Source organism: Canis lupus, chromosome 24 (genome assembly GCF_048164855.1).
Source record: "Canis lupus baileyi chromosome 24, mCanLup2.hap1, whole genome shotgun sequence".
In the NCBI taxonomy this organism is placed as follows: Eukaryota; Metazoa; Chordata; class Mammalia; order Carnivora; family Canidae; genus Canis; species Canis lupus.
The window spans coordinates 44793697-44811294 of record NC_132861.1 but is presented as its reverse complement, the minus strand read 5'-3'; the positions used below and the strand labels follow the sequence as shown (position 1 = coordinate 44811294).

The following is a 17598-nucleotide window of genomic DNA, read 5'->3' as shown; positions in this document are numbered from 1 at the left end:
ATTGAACAACTGGGGGATTTTCCTTAAATTATAACTGAAGGGAAAAAATATACCTCTAAGGTTTCAAATAAGATTCACGCTTTTACTTACCAGGTTTATATCACAACTATATCCCAGAATCTAGTCTCATTCCCATCTAAAGTCTTCTTATAACAGCAAGAAAATTTACTAGTTTTGAATTTTCTGGATGTATAATATTCAATAAGATCCTAGGAAGTTCTTCCCAAATTCTATTTTGTGTATCCCCTCACAAATTTCACTGATGTTCAAAACAATCCATTCTTGGGATGCCTGGGTGGTTCAGCAGATGAGCATCTGCCTTTGGCTCCGGGCATGATCCCGGAGTCCTGGGATCGAGTCCCACATTGGGCTCCCTGCATGGAGCCTGCTTCTCCCTCTGCCATGTCTCTGCCTCTCTGTGTCTCTCATGAATAAAAAAATAAAATCTTAAAAATACAATAAACAAAACAAACAAAAAACAATCCATTCCTTTTTTTTTTTTTATTTGAGAGAAAGCATGTGTGCATAGAGGGGAAGAGTATATCTCAAGCAGACTCTGTGCTGAGCACAGAGCCCAACATGTGGCTTCATCCCATGACCTTCAGTTGAAACTAAGAGTCAGATACTCAACGGACTACACAACCCAAGCACCCTCAAAATGATCCATTTTAACAGTGCCTAAAAAACTAGAAATCCCCAGGGACACCTGGGTGGCTCAGTGGTTGAGCATCTGCCTTTGGCTCAGGGCATGACCCTGGCGTCCCATACCAGGCTCCCTGCAGGGAGCCTGCTTCTCCCTCTGCTTGTGTCTCTGTCTCTCTGTGTCTCTCATGAATAAATAAATAAAAATCTTAAAAACAAAAAACCCTAGAAGTTCCCCCACTTTCATACAAAGAAAAAAGCAAAGAGGATTGGTTGATTTATCAACAATTGCCTTCTACAAGCTAAGAGGACAGCATTTAGAGAGGGAAGGCATCTACCACCTCATAGCCACTTACAGACCAACAGTTCTGTTTAAAACATGTTTTGTAAAATAGTAGCAATGCAAGCACTTGCACATCATTGTTGAAAAAATTATCAGTATTCGTTAAAAAAAAAAAATCCTTGAAATAAAAGAAGAGAGGCTATGTGTTTTTAACTCCCCATTTCTAACTCAATAGAGAAAGCGCTCCATGTTTCAAATGTTATGGTCTATTCTTTAAAACCACTTGTTCTTTCCATAGAATTATAGATGAAAATTCCAATTCAATGACCCCCCTCCCAACAGGATTAAGTTACTTGCAACAGCAAAAACTTTAAAATCATAAATGCAGAATTCTAGTTAGAACGTCACAGACATTTGAAAGTATCCTTTGAAGCAGCTTGTGCAGCACTTCCCAATTTCTGAAAGAGAAGGCCAAATTTCTCCTTTTAAGGGTTCAGGTGAATAAGCCAGACCTCTTTTGAATCAGCAATTCAGGGGCGCTTGGATGGCTCAGCCAATTAAGCGGCTGCCTTCAGCTAGGGTCATGACCCCAGGTTTCTAGAATCATAACCCCAGGTTTTGAGAACAGAGGCCCGCCACATTGGGCTCCCTGCTCAGCGCAGCGCTTGCTTTTTTCTCCTTCTCAGTCTGCTACTCCCCCTGCTTGTCCTCTCTCTCTATGTCAAATAAATAAAATCTTAGGGATCCCTGGGTGGCGCAGCGGTTTGGCGCCTGCCTTTGGCCCAGAGCGCAATCCTGGAGACCCGGGATCGAATCCCACGTCAGGCTTCTGGTGCATGGAGCCTGCTTCTCCCTCTCCCTATGTCTCTGCCTCTCTCTCTCTGTGTGTGACTATCATAAAAAAAATTAAAAAAATTAAAAAAAAATAAAATCTTAAAAAAAAAAAAAAAAAATCAGGGCAGCCCTGGTGGCTCAGCAGTTTGGCGCCGCCTTCAGCCCAGGGCGTGATCCTGCACACCTGGGATCGAGTCCCATATCGGGCTCCCTGCATGGAGCCTGCTTCTCCCTTTGCCTGTGTCTCTGCCTCTCTCTCTGTGTGTGTCTCTCTCATGAATAAATAAAATCTTTAAAAAAAAATAAAAAAATCAGCTATTCAAAAAAATATACTACACTACTGAAAGAATATACCCTTGTGCTCTCTGTAACTATGATTGAAAGCTTGATATTCCTATAGAACTGTCTGAAGGGTATGCAGTCTATTCTTTCATCTATTAGATCAGGAGTTTTCAAAAATTTTTTTAAAGCTACAAATTGCTGGGCAGCCTGGGTGGCCCAGCAGTTTAGCGCCTCCTTCAGTCCAGGGCATGATCCTGGAGACCCAGGATCAAGTCCCACATTGGGTTCCATGTATGGAGCCTGCTTCTCCCTCTGCCTCTGTCTCTACCTTTCTCTCTCTCTCTCTCTCTGTTTCTCATGAATGAATAAATAAATAAAATCTTAAAAAAAAAAAAGCTATAAATCGCTGAACAAAACCTTAGTTATAGTTTAATTTACAAGATAAAGAGCCCAAAGTCTTGCCAGTATACTACCCCCACTTCTAAAATAAAGAAACAAATGAAAAAAAATGATGGTTGCTAGTAGAAATAATATGGATTTTGAAGTAAGCCTACTTAATAGCCATGTGTCTCTATCATCTCAAAACTCAAGTTTTTTCATTTGTAAAATGGATATGGCCTTCCTCACAGGGCAGCTGTGGAATAAACCATGCCATGAAAAATGAGTAGCAAAGTGCCTAGCAGAATGAAGACAGTCAATAATGGTTTCTGGTATTAGAAATAACTCTATATATACTTCTATTTAAAAAAAAAGGAAAAAAAATAACTCTATAAACAGCTGTCATTTAGTTACTCATAATAATCTAACTTTTTCATATAACAGAATGCTCATTGGAGTAGCAATAACTATAATCTAAGATAACTATCTTTAGGTTGATTAGACCTTTTCTGAATAATTTCTTAGATTCTTCCATAAAATGTTTTGTGAGGTAAGTTTCTTCATTATTACTATTATTAATGTTACTGTTCATTATGTCAAAAAATAATAAATCACAAAATTGGAAGGCAGATCTAAAAACTCGGCTTGCATAATATTATAGGATTATGAACTTCCAATTAAAATTAAATTTGGCGGGCAGCCCGGGTGGCTCAGTGGTTTAGCGCCATCTTCAGCCCAGAGCATGATCCTGGAGACCCGGGATCGAGTTCCACGTTGGGCTACTTGCATAGAGCCTGCTTCTTCCTCTGCCTGTGCCTGTGCCTTTCTCTCTCTCTCTCTGTCTCTAATGAATAAATAAATAAATAAAATCTTAGAAAATAAAAATAAAAAATAATTAAATTAAATTTGGCAACAGCAAGTAGTAATTCAAAACAAAAATTTTATATGCACCACAGCAAGAAAGAAGCTGACAAGATAAAGCTTTACCAGGATGGAAAATAATTACCTATAATAGTCTCCACGTATTCAGAGTTATCATTGACATTGAAGAGGTCACCAGCTCCAAGTGCATAATTCAGAGACTCCTCAAAAGCTCCAAGGTGATAAAATACTTTAGATGCCACTAAGGCTGCAAACTGCCGACTCCGGAAACCTTCATCTTCATACAAAACTTCTCTGAAAGAAATCAGAAGTGTAAGTCTAGCTCAAACTGGTTCTCCTTAAAAATCCCATCTAAACATATTTAGTAGCGGCAAAATCCTAAACGAATTAATAAGCCATATGACCCACATCCACAATTTTTTTTTCTCAGAAAATTAGTTGATCTACTTTAATCCAATTTATAGAAATAAAATAATTTCTTACATTTTATCTACAGACTCAGAAATTTCTGCCCAGAAGTCATTGACAACTGCATTCAATTTATGTAGTGCAAATTCCTGTAGAAGATAAAAATAAAATTCAACATTGAGAGACTTACCATTACAATTTTTTACCAAAAAAAGAAAAAAAACCTTCTGGCAAATCAATGGCCAATTTTTCAGTTATATTTACTAAAACGTTTAACCTATGAAAAATACAAAAATTTACTGACTTCTGTTTTCTCTTGGGTTTATACATTTCCTTTCCGTTTTCAATCATAAAACATCAGACTAGACATAGGTTATTCCATATAACGAACATCTTTCTTCTCTGTATATACAAAATTGATTGTGAGTCTGGATATAAATGAATTCAGGTTTGTAGAGCCACTTTAAGTATGTTCCAAAGTTTAGTCAAATAAAAATAATTTAAAAATATGTGACACAGAAGAACAATTTTTTGTGCTTTCCTCTGATAAAGAAACAAGGGTGGGTGGGGAGTGTTCTGGTGCCATACTGAGAATTTTTTACCTTAACCTTGTTAAACTCTAGGGAAAACCAATTGCTACTGCCAAAATATCGTCCTTTGGGGCTAGATTTGAATGGGTATAGACTGTTTAAGATGGTGTTTTTAAATGATGGAAAATATACAAATATCATTAAATTCAGAGTTTCCAGTGTTCATATTAACCCTAGTTAATTTTTCTTCAACTCATACCTTAAGCTGTGGTTCTTCCTCATCCAGAAGAGAAATTATTCCAGCTATAAGACAAAAAGTATATCATGATTATGAAGTATATGCTAAGATAGAAGCTATTACTTAGTTAAAAAATATCACAATTAGGGCAGCCCAGGTGGCTCAGCGGTTTAGCACCACCTTCAGCCTAGGGTGTGATCCTGGAGACCTGGGATCAAGTCCCACGTCGGGCTCACTGCATGGAAGCCTGCTTCTCCCTCTGCCTTTGTCTCTGCCTCTCTCTGTGTGTGTTTCTCATGCATAAATAGATAAAATCTTTAAAAAAGAAATATCACAATTAGAAAAGTAGTTTTTGAGGAGTGACTGAGGAGTGACTTCACTAGAAGAATGATTATTTTTCTTTATAACTGTAACTGTTTCTATTTTGAAGTTTAAGAATTATGTTATCGAATCACCATGACACCACAAAAATTACATTTGCCAAGTTCACTGGTTTTCAAAGTATAGTCCTTGAACACACAGGATTAGCATTACCTCGGAACTTACTAAAAATGGAAATTCTTGGGCAGCCCAGGTGGCTCAGCAGTTTAGCGCTGCCTTCAGCCCAGGGCGTGATCCTGGAAACCCAGGATCGAGTCCCTTGTCGGGCTCCCTGCATGGAGCCTGCTTCTCCCTCTACTTGTATCTCTGCCCCCTCTCTTTCTTCTGTGTATTTTCATGAATAAATAAATAAAATCTTAAAAAAGGGAAATTCTTGGCCCTCTCCTAGATCTATACTATATCAGAAATTGTGGGGATAGGGTCCAGTTATAGGGCCATGAGTTTTCCATGTAATACTGATAATACAGTTTGAGCAAATCTCTGGCCAAACTGACCAAAATGGGAAACCTCCACAGACAACTTTAGAATAAATTTATTCACACGAAATAAATCAACAGTTATGAAATTATTTACAGAAAAAGGTGAAGTCATCAACTCAACAGAGTAAAATATACCAATTACTTCAAGATGCCTCTATTAAGGCACCTCCTTTGTATCACAAGTAACCGAGAAGGTATGTTAAATGATGAGCAATCTTACTTGTTCTGACTTCAAATGACCCAAGTACAGCGTTCTCCACATGACCTTGAGGTGTTAGCATTAACACTGGAAAGTAAACTATCCTCTCCAAAAGAATATACCTTGAAATATAGTCATATGTCAAAGGGATTATTAGAAAACATATGGGGAATTACTGTCCTTAGATCTCAAAGAAACAAAACACACAAAACTAAACTGTCTCTCGGATGTTTTCCATATGGATCTTAAAATCATTCTGGAACACTGAACTGAAACTATGAGTTGATTAAAAAGTGTCAAGATAAGTTTACTTAGGAGATGTAGCCATTTTGATTGATAAGTATAGGTTTGCCAAGTAGTTCCAGCAGTCTTTAGAGAGCCATACAGGAAAGGATACAACACTTAGCCAACAAAACGAACCATTGTGCTGGCTAGGGCATACTACTATTCTAAAAGCATAAGAGCAGATAAAAAGAACTTCTTGGTACTCTAGCTTGGTATGAGAAGTCCAGAACAGAAAGGCTAAACTGAAAGAACAGAGAAGACAAATTAAAAATGTAATGGGGGAGTGGGGTGGATTATGAACTAGTGATGTGGGATAGCTGATAGATAAGAATCCTTTAAATGTGGAACAGATTGGGATCCCTGGGTAGTTCAGCGGTTTAGCCCCTGTCTTCCACCCAGGGCATGATCCTGGAGTCCTGGGATCGAATCCCACGTCAGGCTCCCTGCATGGGGCCTGCTTCTCTCTCTGCCTGTGTCTCTGCCATTCTCTCTATCTGTGTGTCATAAATAAATAAATAAATAAATAAATAAATAAATAAATAAATAAATAAATAAAATCTTTTAAAAAAACTGTGGAACAGATCATGAACAGCAGAACACTTCATAAACATACTAAAAATGCTACTCATTGCCTATCATCAATCAGTGGTGTGTTTGAACTGCTTCAAAAGAGGTGATGAATCTCTTACACCCTCCTGTTTTGTATTATTTATGACTAATTTGTTGTCCTTATGACTAATTTGTTGTCCTGGCTTAGAAATGCAGCCTTTGTTCATGGAACACAATTAAATCAAATACTCTACACTCCTACACAATTACTTCCCATCTTAAAAACAAAACAGAACTTCTCTTCAGATGGGGGGAGAGGGAGATACACAAGGAATGTGAAAAGTTTAGGATGCTAGAAAAATCTCTTCTGCCATGATAAAAAGTAGCAGATATTACCTAAACTTCTTCAATCAGGTTATAGCAATATTTGGATGTTATTTATAAATATGGAAGTACGTTCCAGAAGAAACAGCTTAAAAGTTGAAAATGAATGTTTTGGGATGCCTGGGTGGCTCGGTGGTTTAGCATCTGCCTTTGGCCCAAGGTGTAATCCTGGAGTCCTGGGATCAAGTCCCGCATTGGGCTCCTTGCAGGGAGCCTGCTTCTCCCTCTGCCTATGTCTCTGCCTCTCTCTCTCTCTCTCTCTCTCTCTCTCGTCTCTCTCATGAATAAATAAAATCTTAAAAAGACAATGGCTGTCTCCAGGGATGAGGAAGAGAAAAGAGGAGTGGGAGATTACTGCTTTAAGGCTTTTTAGCATAATTTCCCTTTATGTGCCTATATTATGTTAAAAAAAACCACTCAATCTCATACCTCTCTCCTGTAACCACCTATCTCTACCTCTCCACTCCCTTTTGCTGCTGAATCTTTTGAAAAATTTAACAATACGTGTTCATCTCTTATTCACCACTGTTCTTACTGCTTAGCTAGTGACTAGAGAAAAAAATGAATGAATAACTTGATGAATCCATACCAGAACCATGAGGCTAGTCTTTAAGCACCTGGGACAGATCCTAAGACACTGTGAGCAGAAAGAACGTGGAAACAAGGTGACAAAAGGTTCTGAGCAAAGGCTGGTAAGTGATCCACTAAATGTAACAAATGATAGTAACAAATACGCCTCACCACCAATATACTGTATCACCACGGAGTCTCAGAGTAGGACCTCAAAGATCATTACTAGTCACCTGGAATAGGTTTAAATTCTATTATATTCCCATCAAGTGCTTTTTCAGCCTCTACTTAAAATACTCTAGGGATTAATTTATAGATTTGATTAGCTGACTGATTTCTTCATTCAAAATACACTTTTGGGGGGAATCCATGGATGGCTCAATGGTTCAGTGCCTGCCTTCGACCCAGGGTGTGATCCTGGAGTCCTGGGATCCAGTACCACAACAGGCTCCCTGCATGGAGCCTGCTTCTCCCTCTGCCTCAGTCTCTTCCTCTCTTTGTCTGTCATGAATAAATAAATAAAATCTTTAAAAAAAATACACTTTTGAACATCTGCCATCTATCTGTTTGGCAGTGCTCTAAGAATTAACAAGTTTTGCTGCCCAAAATTGTACCAGATAGTAAATGAGGTAAGTAAACAAAGTAATCACAGAACTATGAGTTGGACAGCTGAGGGGAAGAGAGGTAGGCAGCGTATTTTAACAAAATGATCAGGAAAGACTAACATTCAAACTGAGACTAAAGATTGAGAAGCTAAGGGAAAACTTGAGGAAAAAGACTCTAGATAGAGGGAACAGAAGGTGCTAGGGTCCTGAGGTTAAGATAGAACCTGACATACTCAGGAACAGAAAGAGCAGTAGGATGTAGTGAGTGAAAAAGAGAGTAGTAGACAAAGCAGAAATCAAATCATTTAAGTCTTTGGTTAAAAGTCTGGATTTTATTCTAAACACAATGGAAATGATCAGAGATTTTAAGCAAAAAAAAAAAAAAGACCTGTGATTAAAGTTTGAAAAAAAAATTACTCTGCCTACATACAGCAAGAAGAACGGACTATATGAAGATAACGGTGGAAAAACAAAATCTTAAGGCTGTCACAGTAACCCAGACAAAAGATAAAAGATGGCTTGGGATAAGAAGCAGCCGTGGCATTGGATGGATGTGAAACAGAAGGACGCCTACATTTACAAGTGGCAAGAAACGTTACCTTTCGGGAGCAATGACTGGAAAAACTCTGTCCTCTTTGAGCTAAAATTCACTTCATTTGCATCGCTTGGGGACAAAAGTCTAATTCCAGGTACAGGTGACAGCTCTCGGAAATCTCTGAAGGTAACTTCTAGGTTTCTAGGGTCAAGCAATCCTCCACAGATATATGGGTTTGAGCTCCTCCTTAACAAGTCAGTTTGACCGCTAGCCTGTTTACAGCAAAACACTTGTGGACAAACCTAGATAACACAGGACGAGGAAAGGATGTGTGTGTGTGTGTGTGTGTGTGAGAGAGAGAGAGAGAGAGAGAGAGCAGGTAAGAAAAAAAAAATCAAACCACCAAGGCTGTGGACAGCTATATGCAAATGACTCTGCGGTGGGTGGTGGGTGGTGGGTGGGTGGGTGGGGGCCTATCTTCACAGCTCCTGGCATTTCAAGGCCATCACCCGAGCCTACAGAGGCAACGGTGAAGCGTTGCAACTTGCACCGCACGCCCAAGAATTCTTCCCTCAATGCAGAAGTCTTTACCGAGTACCTAGTCTCCGATCCACAGACAGGTTATCAGTATCAAGCAGGCTCCGGGGGGCTGTCTGGGCGCTCGAGCTGAACACTAGCGGAGCACCCCGAGAAACACCCCGCCTCGAGTGCGCTTCAGACTGGACCCCAAGGAGAACGGAGCTGGGGTTAGGTCCGGGCGCCTACAGAGTAGTGAGGCTGCCGCCCCCCCCCCCACCCCCCCAACCACCTGCGGGGAAGCGCTGGGATCACACGATCCCCCGGCGCCAAACTCGGAAGCGACAGGATCGAGGGAGCCCCCCCACCCCCCGGGGGCGGAAAAGGGCCCAGGAGCCCCTCGGGCGCGGGCGCGGGGGTGTGACCGCGGGTGGGACGCGCTGCGGGTGGGCGGCACGTCCCGGCCGGAGGTGACCGCCGGGGCCCTCGGGGAGGCCGGCCCACACAGGCAGCCCCCGGGCCCGGGGGTGCGCGGCGGGCAGCGAGGGGCCGCGCAGGCCGGCGCTCCGCCGGGAGGTGCCCAGTCACCGGCCCTGACTCAGCTAAAAGCCGGCGTGGCGGCTCCTCCCTTTGGGCGCCGGCGGCGGGCGCACTCACCAGCTGAAGTGATCATGGCTGCGTCCCGCACGAGCCCGCCCGCTCGCTCGCCGTCCCGGCCGCGCCGTGTGTCTGTCAGCTCCCGGCCCGTGGGCTCCGCCGCGCCTCCCGCTCCCCGGTGCGCTGCTCAGTCAGTCGCCTCCTCAGGCCGCCGGCTCGCGTCTCTCCCAGGACCCCGCCCGCCGCGGGGCTGCCCGCCGCTCCGCCTGCCGCTCGGCGCGAACTCTCCCCGCCGCGGCCTGCGGTTTTCCGCGCCGCCGCCGCCGCCGCCCCGGCCCTCGCCGCGGGGTGCGCGGAGAGCGTCATGTTTTCTCTTACCCTCCTCGAGGTTCAGCGCTCCCGCTGCGGCGCGAACACTGCTGGGCACCTGCGATCGGGCTTCAGAATAGCCACCCCCAGAGAGAGGACCCCATTATCACCCGCCATTGCTCAGAGCGAGGGTGTTGCGGGCAGGGGCTCGCGGTGCTCGCAGCGCCACCTGCTGCTTGGGCGGACTCTCCGTAGTTATGCCCCCGCCCTCCCCGGCCCTCATCCCCCTCCCTCTCCCAGCTCCGGCCAAACTTTTGGGGGTAGGAACAATGCAAAGGGCATTTTGTTAGAAAAGTGTGTTTTGGGAGATCCCTGGGTGGTTCGGCGGTTTAGGGCCGCCTTTGGCCCAGGGCGTGACCCTGGAGACCCGGGATCGAGTCCCGCTTTGGGCTCCCTGCATGGAGCCTGCTTCCCTCTCTGCCTCTCTCTGTTTCTTCTTGAATACATAAATAAAATCTTTACAAAAAAAAAGAAAAGAAAAATGAGTTTCGACGTTTTTAAAAAAGCAGAACACACTTTCAAAAGAAATCCTCAAATGTTTTATCATAATGAATCGCTAAGTAATCACTGATTTATAATAAAATTGAAAGAATTTATTTTTATTTATTTTTATTTTTTGTTTGTTTTAGAATTTTTTTTTAACATTTGGAATAGTTAGTACTGAATTAGTATTGTATGTTGTTTGAAAGAGGTGTGGGCACTGAGGGGGGCACTTGATGGGATGAGCACTGGGTGTTATTCTATTTGTTGGCAAATTGAACACCAATAAAAAAATAAATTTATTTAAAAAAAAGAAGAAGAAAAAGAAAAAAAGGTGTGGGGCAGGGACACCTGGGTGGCTCAGCGGTCTAGCGCCGCCTTCAGCCCAAGGAGTGATCCTGGGGACTGAGGATGGAGTCCCACATCCAGCTCCCTGCATGAAGCCTGCTTCTGCCTCTCTCTCTCTCTCTAGTGTCTTGTGAATAAATAAGTAAAACCCTTTAAAAATAAATAAAAAAAGAAGTGTGAAAAGATACACAGTGAAAGTGTTCCAAAGGAAAAAGAAAAGCTTCCCATTCTTGTCTTCCACCAGTCTAGTTCTTTCCCCCCAGAGCAACAGGTTTTTGTTTTTTTTCTTTTCTTTTTCTATTTCAAGATTTTATTTATTTGAGAGAGTGAGCACAGTGGGGGAAAGGGTAGCGAGAGGGGGGGAGCCTGACATGGGACTTAACCCCAAGACCCCAGGATCCTGATCTGAGCTGAAGGCAGACACCCCACCAACTGAGCCACCCAGGCGCCCCTCTTGATTTTTCCTATGTCTAATTTGAAATGGCAGGTGTGATGGCCATTTGCAGTCATGCACCAGCTTCAAAAGCCAATTTAGTTTAATAGTCCTGCGAAAGCCTTAACAAAGATTAGAGACAGATGGTGGCATTTTTAAGCTACTAGCCTTGCAACATCAAGCTACTCATCAATTGGATAGCAATTACTGAAGATTATTTCTGAAAGGAAAAAAAAAGATTATTTCTGAGGCCTTGTCAAAACAATGTAACCTACTGGCGCAAGCAGTATTTTGCGGTTGAATTAAAATTTGGTTGATGACACATTGGAGTGTACATGTGAATGTGTTTAAATTAGTATTCTAAAGCTAAGGTTGTTAAAATATATCAAATATAATTCTTAAACACTTCTGATGAACCTATAGCTCAGATTGAAAGGCCCTGCCCTGGGAGGTGTGTACATAAAATAAACAAATACTGGGAGTATGACTTTACAGAGGCACTTTGGCCAGTCCCTCATAGGAAGACACCTGCATGCCTGAAACTTCTAGAGGAATCACACATGATAAAAGGTGATGGAAATGAGTGGAGCAGGCAGTGTGTATAGAGATACTAGATCAGCAGGATAGTGAGTGCCAACTAAGTGTCAGGGAGGCAGGAGAGGGTGGTGGTGACTGTGCCAAAATGAAAAATGAGGGCAGCCTGGGTGGCTCAGATGTTTGGCGCTGCCTTCGGTCCACGGCATGATCCTGGAGACCTGGGATCGAGTCCCACATCGGGCTCCCTGCATGGAGTCTGCTTCTTCCTCTGCCTGTACCTCTGCCTCTGTCTCTCTGCCTCTCATGAATAAATAAATAATCTTTTTTAAAAAATGAAGAATGAGTGCCCCACTGAAAGAGTGGTGGCTACTCCTCTTCTGCAGCGTTGCTGTGCAAGACTTCTAGGGCTACTAGGTCGCGTGGATGGCCCAGTCAGTTAAGCATCTCACTCTTGGTTTTGGCTGAGGTCATGATGTCTGGGTTATGAGGTCAAACCCTACATCAGGCTCCACTCTGAGCATGGAGCCCCCTTGAGACTCTCTCCCTCTGCTTCCCCGACCGCCAGCTCACTAACAACAACAACAAAAAGTAGGACTATGTTGTGAAAGCTTATGGTTTTTCTAGAAAAGCCAGAAATCAGAATTTCATGTGAAATCTTCTGAATTTTAAATGGTGGTAACTTGGGTGAAATGGGTGAAGGTAGTCAAAAGGTATAAACTTCCAGTTGTAAGATAAATAGTTCTGTTCATCTAATACTAATGTATAATTGTGTTTCAACTATACTCCAATTAAAAAAAAAAAAAAGGTCCTGGGGATGTAATGTGATTACAGGTAATAATATTGTATTGTATACATGAAAGTTGCCAAGCGAGAAAGTTTAAAAGTTCTTTTTTTTTTTAAGATTTATTTGATGACCCAAGACCATGACCTGAGCCAAAATCAAGAGTTGGATGCTTAACTGACTAACTCACCCAGGCGCCCCCAGTCTTAAAAGTTCTAATCACGGGGGATCCCTGGGTGGCTCAGCAGTTTAGCACCTGCCTTTGGCCCAGGGCACAATCCTGGAGTCCCAGGATCGAGTCCCGTATCGGGCTCCCTGCATGGAGCCTGCTTCTCCCTCTGCCTGTGTCTCTGCCTCTCTCTCTCTCTCTCTCTATGTCTATAATGAATAAATAAATAAAATTCTTTAAAAAAAAAAGTTCTAATCACAAGAAAAAAAATTGTGATGATGAGTGATGGATGTTAACTAAACTTACTGTGGTAATCATTTTCCAATATATACATATACCCAAGTCACCATGTCATACACCTAAAACCAACACAATGTTATGTATCAATTAGATCTCAATTTTAAAAAGGTGGGGGGGGGGGGGTTGGGTGGCTCAGTTGCTTGTGTCCGACTCTTGATTTTGGCTCAGGTCATGATCTCAGGGTCATGGGACCAAGCCCTGCATCAGGCTCTGTCCTGGGCATGGAGCCTGCTTAAAATTCTCTCTCCCTTTCCCTCTCCCCCTCCCCACCTAAACAAACAAACAAACAAACAAACAAACAAACAAATAGTGTTGACAATTAATTCAAAATGTTTTAAAGCAAGAGAAAGCCAGTTGCCACATCTGCTCTTCAAAGAGAAGGCCTTCTCTATGAGAGGCCGATCATGTCTCTGGCTTGGAGATTATGCTTTTAATTTCCACAAAGCCCCATGGGAACCCTGGGAGGGGGCTCCTCTCTTCTTGAGGATTCTGCTCTTCCACTTGGATGGATGTTTCGGGCCTGAGGTCTCTTCCTCTCTGTGTAATTTTGTACTCTGTAGTTACAGTGATCTTTTCAACACTCAACTCTCACCATTGCCTCTGCTCCTTGAAACTCTCAGCCCTTGTCTTGGGCTCTATTCTTTTTTTTTTTTAAGATTTATTTATTCATCAGAGACAGGGACTCAATCCCAGGACCCCAAGATCAAGACCTGAGTCTAAAAAAAAAAAAGACCTGAGTCTAAGGCAGATGCTCAACCACTGAGCCACGCAGGTGTCCCCTGGGCTCTATTCCTATGCTTTATTCTTCTGATTTTCTGTCCAAAGCCTTTGTCTCACTCCGAATTCTCCCTGTGAGAGATCAATGCCTCCCATTGCTACAGACAAAGTAGTGTCTCCTAAAACATATCCTTGTGGCCCCATCCTCTCTCTGGAGCACCAGACTCACACACTTACCATATGTCCCTGTTTGATACTCCTTAACTCGACAACCTCAAAGCTCCATACATGTCTCCTTCTTTGATCTGGGTGTGGTGAAGGGTACCCAACAGCTATGACACAGAGCCCTGGGGCAGGGGGCAGGGAAGCACACCTGACAGTTCATTCCCACTCACCCTGTCTGTACTAGATCTGGTCTACCTGATGTCTCCCGCATCAGCCCGGCTCCATTTTCCAGCAGTCTCGGCTCCCCCTTTTCTTTCCTGGCTGAAACAGCTTTGACTTCCTGCTCACCATCTCATGATTCTCCAGTCCATCCTTCACAGCCAGCCAGAGGCACCATCAAAACCAAGGGAGAGGGGATCCCTGGGTGGCTCAGCGGTTTAGTGCCTGCCTTTGGCCCAGGGCATGATCCTGGAATCCTAGGATCGAGTCCTGTATCAGGCTCCCTGCATGGAGCCTGCTTCTCCCTCTGCCTGTGTCTCTGCCTCTGTGTCTCTCATGAATAAATAAATAAATATTTAAGCACACACACACATACACACACACACACACACACACACACAAACAAAAACAAAAAAACCCAAGGAAGACAAGGACTCTCTCCTCCAAGACTTTCACCCAACCCAGCTTATGCCCAATCTTTATGTCCCAGCACTCTGTCTTGGCATGCCAGGCTCCAGGCACCTGGAACTGCTGTGGCTCCCAGAGTGGCCATGCAGCATAAACCTTATCTCTGACCTTGGGACTTGCTCTTCCCTTTGTCTGTCTCTCCATCTCCTCCTCAGCTAACAAGCAGTTCCTCTTCCAGATAGGCCTTTCTTAACCACCCCACTACGTGTTGCCTTATAGCTGTTAGCCCCACACAGTTATTATCCAGTCTCCCTGCCCATGTCCCAGCTAGACCAGGAACTTCTCAAGGGCGTGAGCCACATCTTATTCATCTCATTATCCCCCATAGTAACTAGCACAGTGTTAGGCACACAGTAGGTGCTCAATAAATGTTTGTTGGATGAATGCAGGGTCAGTTTTTGTCGCAATGCCAGAACTCGCGCCTATCTCTAAAACCCTTGCCCTCTCCAAGATTTTATCATGAGATATTTGTAGCTTCAAAGAAGATGGAGGAGCACCTGGATGGCTCAGTGGTTGAGCACTGCCTTTGGCTCAGGGCGTGATCCCGGAGTCCCGGGATCGAGTCCTGCATCGGGGTCCCCGTGGGGAGCCTGCTTCTCCCTCTGCCTGTGTCTCTGCCTTTCTCTCTCTCTGTGCCTCTCATGAATAAATAAAATCTTAAAAAAAAAAAAAAAAAAAACCACCAAGACTGAGGACATACCAAAATCACCAAAACAATTCCTACGCAGTGCTCTGTTCATCAACAACTCTCTCCCTCCAAATTTAGGAGTGACACAAAAGCCCTCAAAGCCCAAGCAAGGTCATGCGTGGGCTCACACAGGTACTGGCCGGGCCGGGCCTCGGGCAGGGTGGACGGAGGAAACCCCCGCCGAGCTTTCTCCACCTTCTCCGCGTTCCCCGCCGGGCAGCCCGCGAGGGCTAAGCTCTGCCCGAGCAGCGCCCTCCCCCGCCCGCACTCCCACCCGCAAAGGCCGGCCTCCTGGCGTTTGAATCCTGGGTCTGAGGACCGCTCGCTTCCGCCGAGAATCCGGCTTGACTGCTTTTGGAGCTGCAGCGTTATCAGTTGATAAGGGCAGGCGGCGTCGGAGCCGGGAAACACGGGATCAAGCCCCTGCTTTGCCACTAGGCGGCGCTGTGCGGTCGCCCGAGCCCGGGCGTGGAGGACGCGCAGGTGAGGCGAGGTGCTCTAACCGGGGTTTGGCTTAGAGCCGCGCTCCATAAACCGCAGATCTTACGTCCCGGGGCCTGGCCCCGAGGCAGGTGGCTGCTTCACGTACACCAAGCAGGACACCTGCTATTAGAGTGAAAGCATTTGCTTTCATTTGCAGAAACGCAAAGGCAGCAGGTGACGCGGGCCTGCGGCGGGGGGCCTGGTGGAGGGGAGCTTGGTGGGAGGGAAACGCCTGGGTGGGGCCAGAATCGCCCTGGGTGGACTGAGGCACAAAAGGACCCTCAAAGCCATCTGAGATGCTGGACTCACTTCTTTCTAGGGTTCATGTCCAGGAGGACAGCTCCTGCGGTGGGCAACCGCAAAGCTGACAAGCGGATGCTGGAAGCCACTGCCCTTTCCTTGCTGGGGGCCTGGGGGGTGGGAAGAGCCACATGGAACCCTCAAGACAGGTCTCCCCCACTTTTCCACTGTTACAGACTCATTCTTTCACGTCTGGTACCCACTAACAACAGGTGCTACTGAACACTCGAAGTGTGGCTATTGCACCCCTGGGACTGATTTTTAAATTCGGAGCACCTGGGTGGCTCAATGGTTGGGCGTCTGCCGTTGGCTCAGGTAGTGACCCTGGGGGCCTGGGATGGAGTCCCGCATGGGGGTCCCCGCAGGGAGCCTTTTTCTCCCTCCATGTCTCTGCCTCTTTCTATGTGTCTCTCAGGAATAAATAAATAAAATCTTTCCAAAAAAATTTTTTTTATTTCATTGAAATTTAAAGACTGGCCCCCAATTCAGCTATGGGAAGCTTTTCAAGTATATTTGGAACAACTCGACATATGAATGTTTTAACAACTATGAATTTCATGGAATCTAAATACAGATCAAGTATTTTGGGTAAAAATGTAGTGTCTGAATTAGGCTGTTATGGTAAAAGTCTCACAGGATTTCAAAGATGCAAAATGTCTCATTAAAAATTTTTTTAAAAGATTTTATTTATTTATTCATGAGAGACAGAGAGAGAGAGAGAGAGAGAGAGAGAGAGAGGCAGAGACACAGGCAGAGGGAGAAGCAGGCTCCATGCAGGGAGCCTGACATGGGACTCGATCACGCGTCTCCAGGATCCCACCCTGGGCTGAAGGCGGCGCTAAAACTCTGAGCCACCCGGGCTGCCCACATTAAAAATTTTTGTATATTTAAGTTGAAGTATTATCTATTTTGGACATACTGGGCTAAATAAAATAATTACATTTCATTGGTTTTATTATTTTTTTCTAATGTGGCTACTAGAAAATTTAAACCTACATATATGCCTGATGTTAGATTTCTCATAAACAGGACCGGTCTAGACCTACCCAGAGGCCTTGTTCCCTCTGACCTCCCCATTCAGGTCTGGCCCTGCTCTTTGGTGCTGGCACATGAAGAACTGAAGAACCAGATGAGACTGAGGGGCAGAGGCTAACAGTGAGACCCCCTCCTGCCAGGAAGCAAGGGGCTTGAAGTGGCTGCTCTGGTAGCCAGGGGCCCTGGAGTGGGCAGTATACATGGGATGGCAGGTGGTTAGGGTAGTCTGGAGTTGAGGTAATGATCTGAGAAGGCCTCATTAACCAGTGAAGGAAAGAAGAAACACAGGGCAGCCAGACAAGAGACCTGGTAATCAGGACTCAAAATGAGGGCTTGGTCACAAGGACTAAGCTCCAAATATGTGTAGAGCAGAACAAGCCTGACTTATGACTGATCATCTGAACTCCTACCTGAGGGTCTCTGAATTTCACCAGTCAGGCTTGGGTCTGCACCCGCAGCAGGAATGCTGGCTGGGGAGCTCAGGGAGGAAGCCAGACAGGGCTCTTGCCCTTGCCAAAGCCCTGGACCC

At 44.6% G+C, this 17598-nt stretch overlaps 1 protein-coding gene across 1 annotated transcript in view; it reads right to left on the bottom strand.

Annotated features, from left to right (window-relative positions):
• PSMD1 (proteasome 26S subunit, non-ATPase 1) overlaps positions 1-9828 on the bottom strand; it is a 92940-nt gene extending 83112 nt beyond the window's left edge. Inside the window, exons 1-4 of the mRNA XM_072796652.1 lie at positions 9638-9828; positions 4499-4542; positions 3785-3858; positions 3426-3595 (exon numbers count right to left, since the gene is read on the bottom strand). Of these exons, the coding sequence (XP_072652753.1) occupies positions 3426-3595; positions 3785-3858; positions 4499-4542; positions 9638-9653 (304 nt within the window). The 5' untranslated portion in view covers positions 9654-9828. The remainder of the gene's footprint in view (positions 1-3425; positions 3596-3784; positions 3859-4498; positions 4543-9637) is intronic.
• Between the last annotated feature and the right edge of the window lie 7770 nt (positions 9829-17598).